Here is a 12,153-nt window from a genome sequence, read left to right on the forward strand (position 1 = left end):
GAGGCCAGCTGGCCCTCCTGCTGCTGGGTGCCTGTATGTCAGAGGCTGGTGGCCTTCACAGCTCAAAAACCCCAAAGGAATCAGAAGCAGCACTGAAAGTCAGTGTGTTCAAGCCAGCCAAGGTTCTCAGATGCACAGCTCCACGTACCAAAGGACGGAGGTCTGGGTGTGAGAGGATGTAGCCGTTGTTGGTGTTCAGGAAGGCGTAGCCATGGACACCCAGCTGCAGAAAGAAGCATTAGAATAATCAGTGCTTTAGCTACCAGCAGTGCTGTGTCATGGGTGCTGCTGATACCCTGGCACCACCAACATTGAGAGATATTTTCCTTTTAAAGGTATTGACCAGCAGAAAACTGAATCCATTCCAAAGCAGATATTTGTCTGCCCTGTCTGTGCTTGGATGCACAAAAAGATGTGCAGGTAGTTGGTTTGTGCGCACATTCAGAAAAATATTCCCTCCTACAGTCTGATTGTCATCATGGACAATTAGCACCCAGAGGCAGACTGAGCTCTCCACAGCAGAGATGCACAGGAAATGGGCAATGGTGGGGAATGTTGTAGTTTTAAAATGCTTTTTAAGGAATAGCATAATGCAACAAGAGCAGACACTGGCTGACCTGATCGGTGACAGATTTCCAAGAGAGCAGTTACTCAGCTCAAGCCCATATATAATGCAAATTCCAGCTACATCCTGAGTTGCTAAAAATCTGCAGTTAGCCTGTGCTTGCCAAAACATGAGGTGTCTCAAAGAAAACAACAACAAATAAAGTTTCTATCTTAAAAAATATATTCCAACTCTATTCCTGTAGAGACAATCCTGGAGGGATAATGTAGGGAATTGAGGAGGTAACGAATTTATAGCCTGTCTGTGCATTCAGGGAATCAATTCTGTATTTCACACATCCCAGACAAAAACCTTGGACCATCTCTATGTGAAGCAGTTTTTTGAAAAACACACCTGGCTTAACTCAGTGTGGCAAAAATGAAACCAAGACACTGGATCAGCAAATTTCTTTTTTGGCCCATTAAAGCTGAAATTTCCCAGCCCACTAAAAGCACAATCATTAATATATAAGCTCCAGAGGTCTGGAATGCTGGAACTGGTCCATTTGGAGCCCATATGCCAGGGAATTCAAGTTGAGGACCCTAGGTTTCCAAACTGGTCTGGAGTTGGAGGAGTTTCTGAGAAGATATGTCCTGTTGCTGATATAATGAAATCCAAAATTTTTCCCCCTCCTTTCCTGGCACTGCTTGGAGGAAAAAACAGTGATCCTCCTTAGCCTAGAAGAAAAAAAATTATTGTGTATCTATCCTTTGAGTGACATGGGGAAAGGAAGATAAAAAGGCATTATTCTTATACAGAAATCATATAAAAATTGACCCAAAGCAGGCAGCTTTGCATGCTGAGTGCAGGCACCCTGACACTCACAGTTCCAGGATTGTCTGCAGGATCATTTCCTACAGCTGCCTGTTAATGGTCTGCCCTGCAGCTATGTCTGGAAGCACCACAGAAATTCACAGCTTCTGACAGCACTTTCAGTCCTGTGAGTCTTCAGCAATCAGATTTTGGACAACTGCCTCACTGGTAGTAGTTGTCTGATAGTTATTTAAGAGAAAACAAAAACTTGAAATGTTGGCTCAAACTGCCAGATTTCATGGTGGTCCTTGGATGTGCTCGTTGTCTCCTGCTGTGCAGCCTGACTTAACAAAGGGTCACTGCCTGGAATTTACAGCAGAAACCAAACCAAACAGTGCATCTCTGGGGGAATTTCCTATGGATCAACCTCTTTTTTTTTTTAAGATACATTGAACACAGAGCTAATGGAAAGTTTTTTGACTAACAATTCTGGAGAGCAAATACTCTATCCAGGTACAGCACAAAGCGAGTGAGAGCCAACTTTCTGTACGCTGTCCTGCCAAGAAACCATCATGATGATCCGGAGAAAGGAACCTCTAGGCATGACAGGAGAATTGGCTCTCCATAATCCATTCAGACCTCAGTTTTTCTGCTAAGAATATTGACAGTGAAACGAGTACATTTTTTGCCAGCTGGCATGGCAGCTCTTGTCCACTGGGAACTGGATATAAAACTTCAATTCTTCTAATATAGGCTGTCACCTCTGAGGGATTTAGGTTGGTGACCATCAGGATGCAAAGGTTCCATGACCTTTTGCCAACCTACTGGATCACCCAGTCCTTGTGTTGCTGAAGCAGCCTAAAAGCTTGTAGTAGTGAATGATTTCATATGTGCTATATGGAAACCACACACCACTACATCCAACAACTCCTAGGCTCATGGTTTTTCCTACAGAGCAGAGAAGTGATTTTTCAGTCATGCCCATGGAAGTGTGAGTAGTGACTCTGTTGTGCAAAGGAACCAACTGCATTATCTCAGTCTTACCTTGTAGCGTGGAGCAAGTTTTAACAACTCCCTCAGTGGTACATCAGAGCCCACCACACCCAGAAGAATGCCATGGGATCGCTTTAACACAAAGGAGAATCAATTTTCAGAATCAAAACCTGGCTGGTTTTATACCTGAAAACACATTATTGTCTCCCTAGTAGTTTCTCACCCATCCCCTCTAGGCTTGTGTGAAAGTGTTTATACAAAACCAATTAATATACTTAAAAACTCCATAGAGGTTATTCCAGTGTTTATGGAGAAGAGTAATTCTACACAACACTAGTCAGTATTCACTACTGTGATTCAGTGGTAACACAAAATCACTGAAAACAAGTTCTGAGGGCAAACCCCTGCATTCAGTATGTGTAAACACCAATATGGTCAAGAAAATAATGCAAACCAACATGAGCAGGTTGATAAATTGGGCCAACTAAATCAGATGCCAAATTCTAAACTGTTAACCCAGAAAAAAGGAAATGGGATCTGGTTGTTAAATAAGCATCTGGAGAGCTTACAGAAAGATGGAGATGCACTACAGAAAAAATACACACAGGCTCCCACTGCAATGCTGTGCTAATGCAGGCTACAGTCAGCCCCAGGTGGAGAAGGCAGACAATCACTTGTAGGACCTGGATGAAGAATTTATCCCTTGCACAGCAATGTAAGGTACCATTCTCCATTTTAAAAGGATGCTGAGAAATTAGATATGCTACAGAAAAGAGTGTCTAAAGGGTTTCAAACCCCAGAGGAAATGCCCTTATCAAATAATCAAAATAATTCAACCTTTTTAATCTTATCAAGGTAGACAGGTTTGATTTTATGGCAGTGTAGAAGATGCTTCCCATGAGAACTTACCAAAGGGTACAGGCTTTTTAATCTGAGGAAGCCATTATGACAGGAAGGTGAGGTCAGACAAATTAAAAGCAGAATTTAGACACTAGCTCTTCACAAAGACTTAGAAACCATGATAGAGAGAGCTTGGGCCTGGATGCCTTTCTTCAACAATGCTTTTGCCAAGAGCAGGGTATATGGCTCATCTGTGTGAGATGTAAAGGTCTGCAATAAAATGCAGACTGGACAAGGTAATGATCTCTTCCAGCCTGAATTTCAGGGTCTGTAAACTAGGCTTGGTTTGAAAATGGAAGGGATAAAACAAGAAGTGTCATATTTAAGGGGTATTTTAAAGAAATCTCAGACTATCGTTCTGACAGATAAATGATCACCCATCCACCCTGCCAGAGCTCTGCTGCCTTCCCTAATGGCTGAATGTTGGTTTAGAGGCCCTTTGGCTTCAGAGTCCCACAAAGTTCTGCTGCCTCTGCCTCACTCACCGTCTCGTTCTTCTTGCTGAACACTGGCATGGCCACTGTCGTCATGAGCAGCAGGCTCTGAGCCTGGGACGCAAAGAGCTGCCACAGAACAACAGGAGAACTTGTGTCAGCAAGTGCAGCACCCCAGGAAGCACCAGTGCAGGGAGCTGGAGCTCCCAAGGACCCCAGATGTGGGCTGCAATTGGCCACCTCCTGGCTCCCACACCGCTCAGGAAACAGATGGCAACACTTTTAAATACTCAGGGTCCAAGAGGACTGTGGGATGGATGCTTGTTCTTGCGGGGTGATGAGGATGGGATGAAAGCCAGTGAAGCCAGAGTTGTTTTAATGAAGAGACAAGAACCTCAAGAAGTGGTGGCACAATTTATACACACCACTTTTTATGAGTGTTGACATGAGCACTTTTACAATGAGTACAAAAAACACCAACACAAACAGCACAGAACAGAGAAAAACAACACAAATATGAGCAAAATCACAAGCAAGGTATCATCTATACTGCAAACACATGAATACCACGAATGAAAAGCACCACAGACAAATATTTAAATGACACAAATACCCACAAAGCCTACTTTATACACTTGTTACTGAACCATCTAACCTTAGGAAAAAGAGACAAAGTAATGACCCAAACAGATAGCTCACTATGGTGTATCTCTATGTGGAATACAGGGCATGCATATGTAAAGGGATAAGAGATGTTCCCAATTCAAGAGAGGACAGATACTCTAAAAGCACACAAGAGGAGGTAAAACAGGCAAGTCAAATGCAAAGGAGTCTCCCAAACACACCCAGCTATAAAAAGATAGCTTTATCCTTTGCTGCCAGTAACATCATTCCTTCCATCTCTGGTTTGAGGTGAGTAGCAAGGCAAGAAATGACCTCCAGTCCCTACTACAGAGCGTGCTGGGAGCCATAAAGGAGCAAATCAGCAATCTAGTCACTTGATGGAGATTTGGACTTGGTGTCTTGAGCTACTTCTCTGGATGATTTTGTGTGGAATCTTCCCATTTACAGCAACACTCACATTAACACACAGCAAGTAAACTTCTCTTCCACTTATTGAACGTGTGGAAAAAGAGATCAGGTGAATTAAGCCACTTCACAACACAGACAGCCCTACCTACTCTGAACCAACAGCACAGCTCTCCAGTACATCCAGCATTTCCTCTCCTCTTCTTGCCAGTGCAAGAGGACCCTTAGTGCTGCAGCCCCCACCCCCTCCAGATGTACAGGCCAGCTGTGGCTGCGAAGGCTGGCACTGACACACAGACTGGCACAAGGGAGACAGCACATGCACAAAACACAGGGGGCAGTTACCTCCTCAGACTGTGGCAGCTGGTGAAAGACATGGATGAACACACAAATGAATACATGAATGGAGGAATGAATCAAAGACAGGAGAGGTTGGGACAGAGGAAGAGAATGGCAAGACAAAAGGCAAGAAACAAGATGCAGAAATAAACCATGCAGCAAACAAATGCCTGTGACTGCCTTGGGAAGCATGACTCTATACACCAGTGTCAGAGGTGGCAAGTCTGCTGATAAAATAAACTTCCTGGCTAATTAGCAGCATTTCTGAAGGCTTTGATTAATACCCTCAAGTACCATGTCCTAGCCCTTGTTTGGCACAGTTCATGCAGCAGAAGATATCCCCACAGAGCTAAATGTCCTCCCACAGGGCAGGCCTGAGCCAAAGCAGGGGGCATTGGGAATTCTGTCTGGTCTTTTGCAGTGTGTCCTTTGCCCACAGGGCTGGGCTCAGGACCACTGTGGTGAGTTAGGTCTTGCTAGTTTAAGGAAGGAAAGAGTAAGCCCGCTGCCTCAGCTGAAATCTCTATCTTTGAGTAGCAAACAATTTGCAGTTAGCTACTGGGCTGGAGGAAATCAGTCTCTGTGACCCTACCCTAAGCCAAGAATAATCTATTGTGTGAATAATCCTTTAGAAGGCATCCTGCTTGCACAGAAGCACATCTTAGGTGATGTTGTGCCTGTGTGACTAGTCCTGGGCACCTGAGTCACTGCAGATTCACGTATCAGTCTGCAAACACACCTCAGCTCCAGGAGCAAGCAGAAAAGAAATACTGTCTGTCTCAGTAGAGCCAGAGACCAGTAATTTCTATCAACCAACCAACTCCTGGCTTGTTTCACCGAAGTTTCAGGACTGTATTTGGGGTTTGGCTCGAGGTCCTTACCGCACTGTCCATGTAGGCTTCGGTCCAGATGATGTCGTGGTCGTGGTTGATGACCATGGGCCGGCTGAGCACGTGCAGGTACTCCATGACATTCTCCTGGACATCTGCCAGCGTGGAGATCTGAGTGTAGTAGCCTTCATGGAGAAACAGAGCTGTGAGTCATTCTGCTGACACATCTCCCGTTTCTAAATGAGTGCAAAGCTAGAAAACTGAACGTCAAAGACTGTATCCATCCAGCTTGGGTAATCTGCTCTTTGTAAAATGGGCCTTGACGTGCCTTGTATCCAAAAGCATCTGTTGAAATCTAGTGTTTCAAAGCAGTGGTTCTTCCAAAAATGCTGAAACAATGTGCAAGAGAGTCTTGATATAACCAGATTTGTGCAAAGTAGATGTAAAATGTTGCTTTGGGTGTCAGGAAAAACCTTCCACTAATCAGACTGCCTTTAGCCTGGAAGGCCAAACATACGTGAGCAAAGGTTTTCACCAGGCTACCCACTTGCCCTGCCCTATTTTATATTAAGATCAAATTCCCACTTCCTCTTCCAGATTTTTTCAAGCATTCTTCAGTCTGCCTAGCTTTACATCCAAGGATGGCAACTACTTCCATCTACACACTGGAAGCAGAATAAAAAGTGCAAGTTACCTATTTCCAAAGCTTTGTCCCTGCAGCTGGACACAGCAGTCTAAAACTACAACAAGGAGTATTGGGGAAGGATGTTGTCAAGTTACCAAAAGGTCCTCAGAAGTAGCTGCTGGTTAGAAGTGCTAAGACAGAGTAATGTCATAATTCTTGTGTCCTGCTTCTCACCACAGGCATTGGTTGCCCTTGGTATAGGATAGAATTTGTCAGATGGAAAACTTTCCAGTCACCAGGAAAACATGTGAAAGGGCTCATGTTCTGATAAGCTTTGTGGTGTGCTAACAGATTTAGTGTGCTTGAAACAAGGACCATGAGAGTTAGACAATGCATTGAAACAGAAGAATCAAAATCAGGGAGCCCTCTGCACAGCTCAAATCTGGTAAGTGAGAATGCAAGTGCAAAGAGCACATTTTTGTTACCTGGTTATTCAGAAGAATGCATTCTGACATTTTACAGTGAACCCACAGTACAATGAATTCTCTGTCACTGATCTCCTGGCTGAATATAGAAAACATCTAAAACCCAGGGGTTTGCTTCATTTAACAAAACATAAAAATATTATGCGTAATTCATAGTGCTAATTAGTTGAATGCTTGAGCCTTGAGCATCCCCAGCTCACAGACATTCTACAGGCCAGCAACTCTCCTGTCAACTGTTTTCAGCAGCAAATGTTCCCATGCATTTCATGCTCTGCTGGAACCACTGCTCAGGCTGGAAAAGTTTGTACCTGACACCCAGCTTCAGTTTTCCCTTCCTTTCCCTGTTTATACAGGACACTGATGTAACCAGAATTGCTGTCTCCAGAGGCCAGGTCATGCCCAAACATGGATGGCTTTTTTTCCCTTTCTTCTTTTACTCTTGCAGATTCTGACAGTGCTAACTTGACTTTTTAACTGGCCCCAATTGCATAGAAGTGACTCACCAACTGTGGATGGATTTTCTCATTCACCTAATTTCATGCCAGTTAGAGAGAATAGTGGGTTTGGGGTGGGATTAACAAGCTATTTTGGTACCTCAGTGAAAATCACTTACACACAAAGAATTTGGCCAGGATACAGGGGTTAACCTGCAGACCTTGTGAAAATTGCTGTAAAACCTTTAAAGCAGCAATGTTTGTTTTATGTCTCAGACAAAAGATGTCAGGCTCTCTAACAGAGCTTTAGACAGATTGTCAAAAGCCAGCAACTGGGACACAATAAGCACAGGGGACTTAGGTGGACTACAGCCAGCATGAATCTTGGTCATAGTGTCCCTTGGCACAGTGACAGGAAAATGCGGTGGCTCAGCGTGGAGGACTTGTGTTAGTTGGACACAGGCACACTTCATGTGGGCCAGCAGGGTCTGCTTTTTCCTTAGGTTGTCTTCCAAGCAAGGGCTTGTGGGCCCCAGCAGTGGTGGGTAAGCCTTGGAGGGGTGCAGGGAGGTTGGGCACCATTCCCACACAGCACCTTTGTTGTTGCAGGCGATCCATTTCACATTCGGGGCAAAAGTGACCTCTCGTCCTATGAGGTACGTGAACACCCGGACCTAGGAGCATGCAAAGACAGAAGAATGAGCCTGTAATGTGCTACCAAATCCAAAAGGCTGAAGTTTGGCATCCCCTTGTCCATTGGTGTGAATGTGGTGAGAGCAATAGCTCTGCCTTCACACAGAGACAGGAGCCTCTCGCACCATTTGTTTCCTGTTTTGTGGCCTGGAACTTAATTTCCAATTACAATAAGCCCAGAAAGCCAAGTAGCACCCAGGATCATCTGAATAACAAAGCAAAAGTGCAAATTCTGTTTGATTTTATGATAGCAGCTCTGCCAGGCACTCAGCAACCACATGCAGAGAGGTTTATAGCTCCCAGGAACCCTTTACCCAGGGGAACAGCTGGCCACATGAATCATTTAGAGAGAGCTTTACCATTTTTCTTGCATTTGACCACCAACAAAAGAGCCAATCCTGAAATAAACTGTTTTAACAGCCCCCTGCTCTGGTCTCTCAGTAGGCTGCTTCTCTCCCTTTGTGCATTGCTGCTAGCTGGGATGAGGTAAACAAATAAATCAGGAGGGTTTAGGATGAGCAGTGGTCTATTATATTTTCACAGCCAGCTCTACTAGTGCAAGCCTGTAATCACAGACATCAGAATGAACAGGGCTGGAAGGTACCTAGAGAGGCTGTTTGGATCATTCCCCTGGCCATCATAAGAACTCAGAATAGCCAACCCTGTCCTGAATAGGACCAGTTATAAACAGTCCTACATGAGATTAAAACTCAGTCTTTATAATCTTATCAGGAGAACATTTAGATTGCCCACACCTTTAGAAAACAAAGTTTATGAAAAAGAAAAGCTTCCCTGACCTAGAGATCTGCATTTGTAATTCTCTCACCTCAGAAATCACCACAGTAGGCTCCTGCCTGCTTTGTTTGCATTTACAGTCAGGTACCCATAGGTATTCAGGTACTGGAATGTTCAGCTTTGCCTGATATCCTGGCTCATGCTCTCCTCCTCCCAGCACAGCAGAACAGCACCTTTCCCCTCCCTTTCCATTTATCACTTCCCAGCCAAACCTTCCGATCGGGCCAGTTGTATTTTTCAAACACGGCTTCATAATCCTCCACGGCTCCATCGGTGATCAGCATGATGGCTTGGTTACACAAACCTCCTTGGCCAGCATCTCTGAACTGCAAACAGAGAGGGAGAGCACTGCTTATCCACCACAGGCTGTTTTTGAGGAACTGCATTCTATTTATTCACAGTGGGCCACATCCTGACTTCCACTTGCAAAACTCACACTGCTCAGAAAGAGGATTGTGTTCACATGCTGCATATAGATTTTTTATTTATACAGCCTTGCCTGGCACATGCAAACACAGGAGGCTTTGCAGAAGTAAAATAATGAGGAGAAAATAAGTGCTGTGGAGGAAGGGTGTGATTCCCTGCTGCTTCACATCTTGCACAGTCACATTAGTTTATGCAAAACAACTATAGATTGACCAAAAACACAGCAATTCTGATTTGACAGCAGTAACTGTCACTTTTTATGGCAGAAAATGTGAGAGGAGTGGGAAATCAGACTCATTATTTCAGGGTGAATCCATCAATCTGCCAAAGATTAGCAAAGAAAGGCAGGAGCATGTGAAAAAAGAAGGCTACTGCCATTGGGGCTGGGAAAGGTAATGGACATGCCAGATAGAGAGGCCATACACTGACATGACAGATGACCTGTCATTTATGCATAAGAGATACTTAAGGCAGAGCAGAAGTGCACCAGGACTCTGGTACAAACAGTGCCATGCTCCCAAGGGCACCTGCAGAGGTGTTGGACAGATGTGCTCCTATAAGTGAGCCAGACCCTGCCTGTCCAGCCAGGGAGAACCAGCCTTGGAATGCTGCCTGCCTCCTGCTCCAGGTGCTTCCCATGCCCTCAGGTACCTGCTCTAGAGAACTGAGGGCCTCATGCAGCACCAATATAGGGCTAAAGCCAGCAGCAGACACAGCTGAGGACATCCCAGGGACAAAACCCTGCTGCAGCTGCCAGCTCGGTGGCACTCTGTGCTTCTCCTTGTCCTGTCTCTCCCTGCTGCTATGCTCTGAGAAGGAAAAGTCTGATCAACAGAGGAGGGTACAGAAACTGATGCAATGTGAAAAAATTACAGAAGAAGGAGAGACAACAGCTCTCCTGCTAACAAAGATTAATGAGAGGCAATAGCATGAGATGAGTGGCATACAGGAGACCAACTGAAGGTTACATCAGACAGCAACAATTTTAAACTGGAGAGGATAGTTATTTCTTATGAAAAAAAAAAAAGGAATCCAAGTGGCATGATTAATTGCATAAAATGAAATCCCTGGATGGGAGAACAAGAGCACAGGCCATGAACTGGGAGTTTTCAGATGTTTTAGAGTTCAATTCCCAACTCCTTTAGGATTTGGTAATGCCATGTTATGACAGACAAATGCCTTTACCAATGTGGCTGGTCCTGTGGTGCCACTGCAGATTAACATCAAGACCATGAATACCCTGAAGCCTGTTCCAAGCCCAGATTTCCCCACTCCTACAATTACATTGCAATTGTCCCTTATTATGAAATTACCAGGCTCAGTGCCAATATCACCATAACATCCCCTTCTGCCACCATCTGTGTTATCAGTCCTGCCTCCTCCAACTTCACACAGTACCTGTAACTACACTGCAGAAAGAATGGATTCAACAGCTTCTGAATGACCACAGGTACAAACCCTCTCTGGCTGTGCCCCTGCTTGTATCACTGAGCAGAACCAGGACAGATGATCAGAAGGGTGCTGTAATAGGGTCATTTCTAACTAGTTGCTCTCAGGTGAAACATCTCTGGGAAATACCAGGTCAGGATGAGGTGTTTGGACATGCTCCTCCTCTCTCATGTCCCCACAGCAGCACATTCAGAGGGGAGACAGGCAGTAAAGGCTGAGGGTGTACAACAGGAACAAGCAAAGGATGCTCTCAGCAAAGGAGAAAAGCAGGTGAGAGCCTCATGGGATTTTGCTGAAGACCAGCAGGTAGTAAAAAACCAGAGCTTCAAGTGAGCTATTTCTAGGACAGAGATAACTGAGTCCAGATTAGCAGGGAGAACAGATAGTGTGAGTGTCCACCAGGGAGGCACAGGGTGCAGGAGATGCTGTCACAAAGAGGCTCAGATCACAGATATAGGAACCTTGTGGTTACAAAAGCAGCTTATTCCAAACTGTTGCAATCTACAATATGTCTGTTTAGATTATTATTAAATTAACACTTAATTAAGGTCATCCACCATTTCATCAAACTACTTAAGATCTCTTCATGAAGCTTACTTCAGAACTCATAATTCTGAGAAACTGAGAAATTGGATGTTGTGTCAGAACCAGCAATCTCCTAATTACAGGAGTGGATGATATTTTCAACAGGGAAAATGAGATCATCAGTGTCATAGAAATGGAGATTAAAAAGACAGATTTAGAAAACAAACGAACAAGAGGTAATCCCTGGTTTTTAGGTCCTTTGTGACTGGCTGCAGCTGTAGCAAATGATCTGACAGCATTTGCAGCAAGCTCTGAGCATAATTCCCTGCTCTGACTGAAGTCTCAGGAGCATGAAAGGAGGGGAGATGAGGAATAACATATCCACAGAAGAGATGTCTGAAGAAATGCAGACTAGAGCTGGGTCATTGAAGGAGGCACAGAGCTGTGTAACTTCAGTCACATTGCCAGGACTAAGAGGCATGATCTAATTAATTCAGGGTCACAGTTTCCTGTACTCCCTTGTTTGCTCATTGCCTTTTACTCTGCAGTTACAGGCTGGCACAGAGCTCCCAGTGAAGCAATAGGAACCATCAGCATGGCCCAGAGATGTGCAGGCAGGCGTGCTGATTATGTACATCTGACCAGGGGACTGAGCAGCCCCTCTCCATCTCCTCCTGCCCCCTTATTATGCAGACCTGCCTCTGGAATGGCCTCCAGAACTACTGAAAATTCAAACTTGGTGGAAAGCGTCTCATGGGGAGAAAATCAGCAGTAGACAAGAAAACAAAGCCAGTGAAGGAGAAACAAGAAAGGGCATTAAGCAAGATAGCAGGAACTGG

The 12,153-nt window shown here is 44.7% G+C and overlaps 1 protein-coding gene across 1 annotated transcript in view; it reads right to left on the minus strand.

Moving 5' to 3' along the window:
• The window catches only part of CACNA2D4 (calcium voltage-gated channel auxiliary subunit alpha2delta 4), a gene marked incomplete at both ends in the record, with an annotated part of 120,540 nt that overhangs the window by 84,835 nt on the left and 23,552 nt on the right, over window positions 1-12,153 (minus strand). Inside the window, 7 exons of the mRNA XM_084205474.1 lie at window positions 149-223; window positions 2,402-2,482; window positions 3,736-3,813; window positions 5,059-5,076; window positions 5,934-6,067; window positions 8,022-8,100; window positions 9,127-9,240. Coding sequence (XP_084061600.1) covers window positions 149-223; window positions 2,402-2,482; window positions 3,736-3,813; window positions 5,059-5,076; window positions 5,934-6,067; window positions 8,022-8,100; window positions 9,127-9,240 — 579 coding nt within the window. The remainder of the gene's footprint in view (window positions 1-148; window positions 224-2,401; window positions 2,483-3,735; window positions 3,814-5,058; window positions 5,077-5,933; window positions 6,068-8,021; window positions 8,101-9,126; window positions 9,241-12,153) is intronic.

Source organism: Fringilla coelebs (genome assembly GCF_963513975.1).
Source record: "Fringilla coelebs genome assembly, chromosome: 5".
Lineage (NCBI taxonomy): Eukaryota > Metazoa > Chordata > Aves > Passeriformes > Fringillidae > Fringilla > Fringilla coelebs.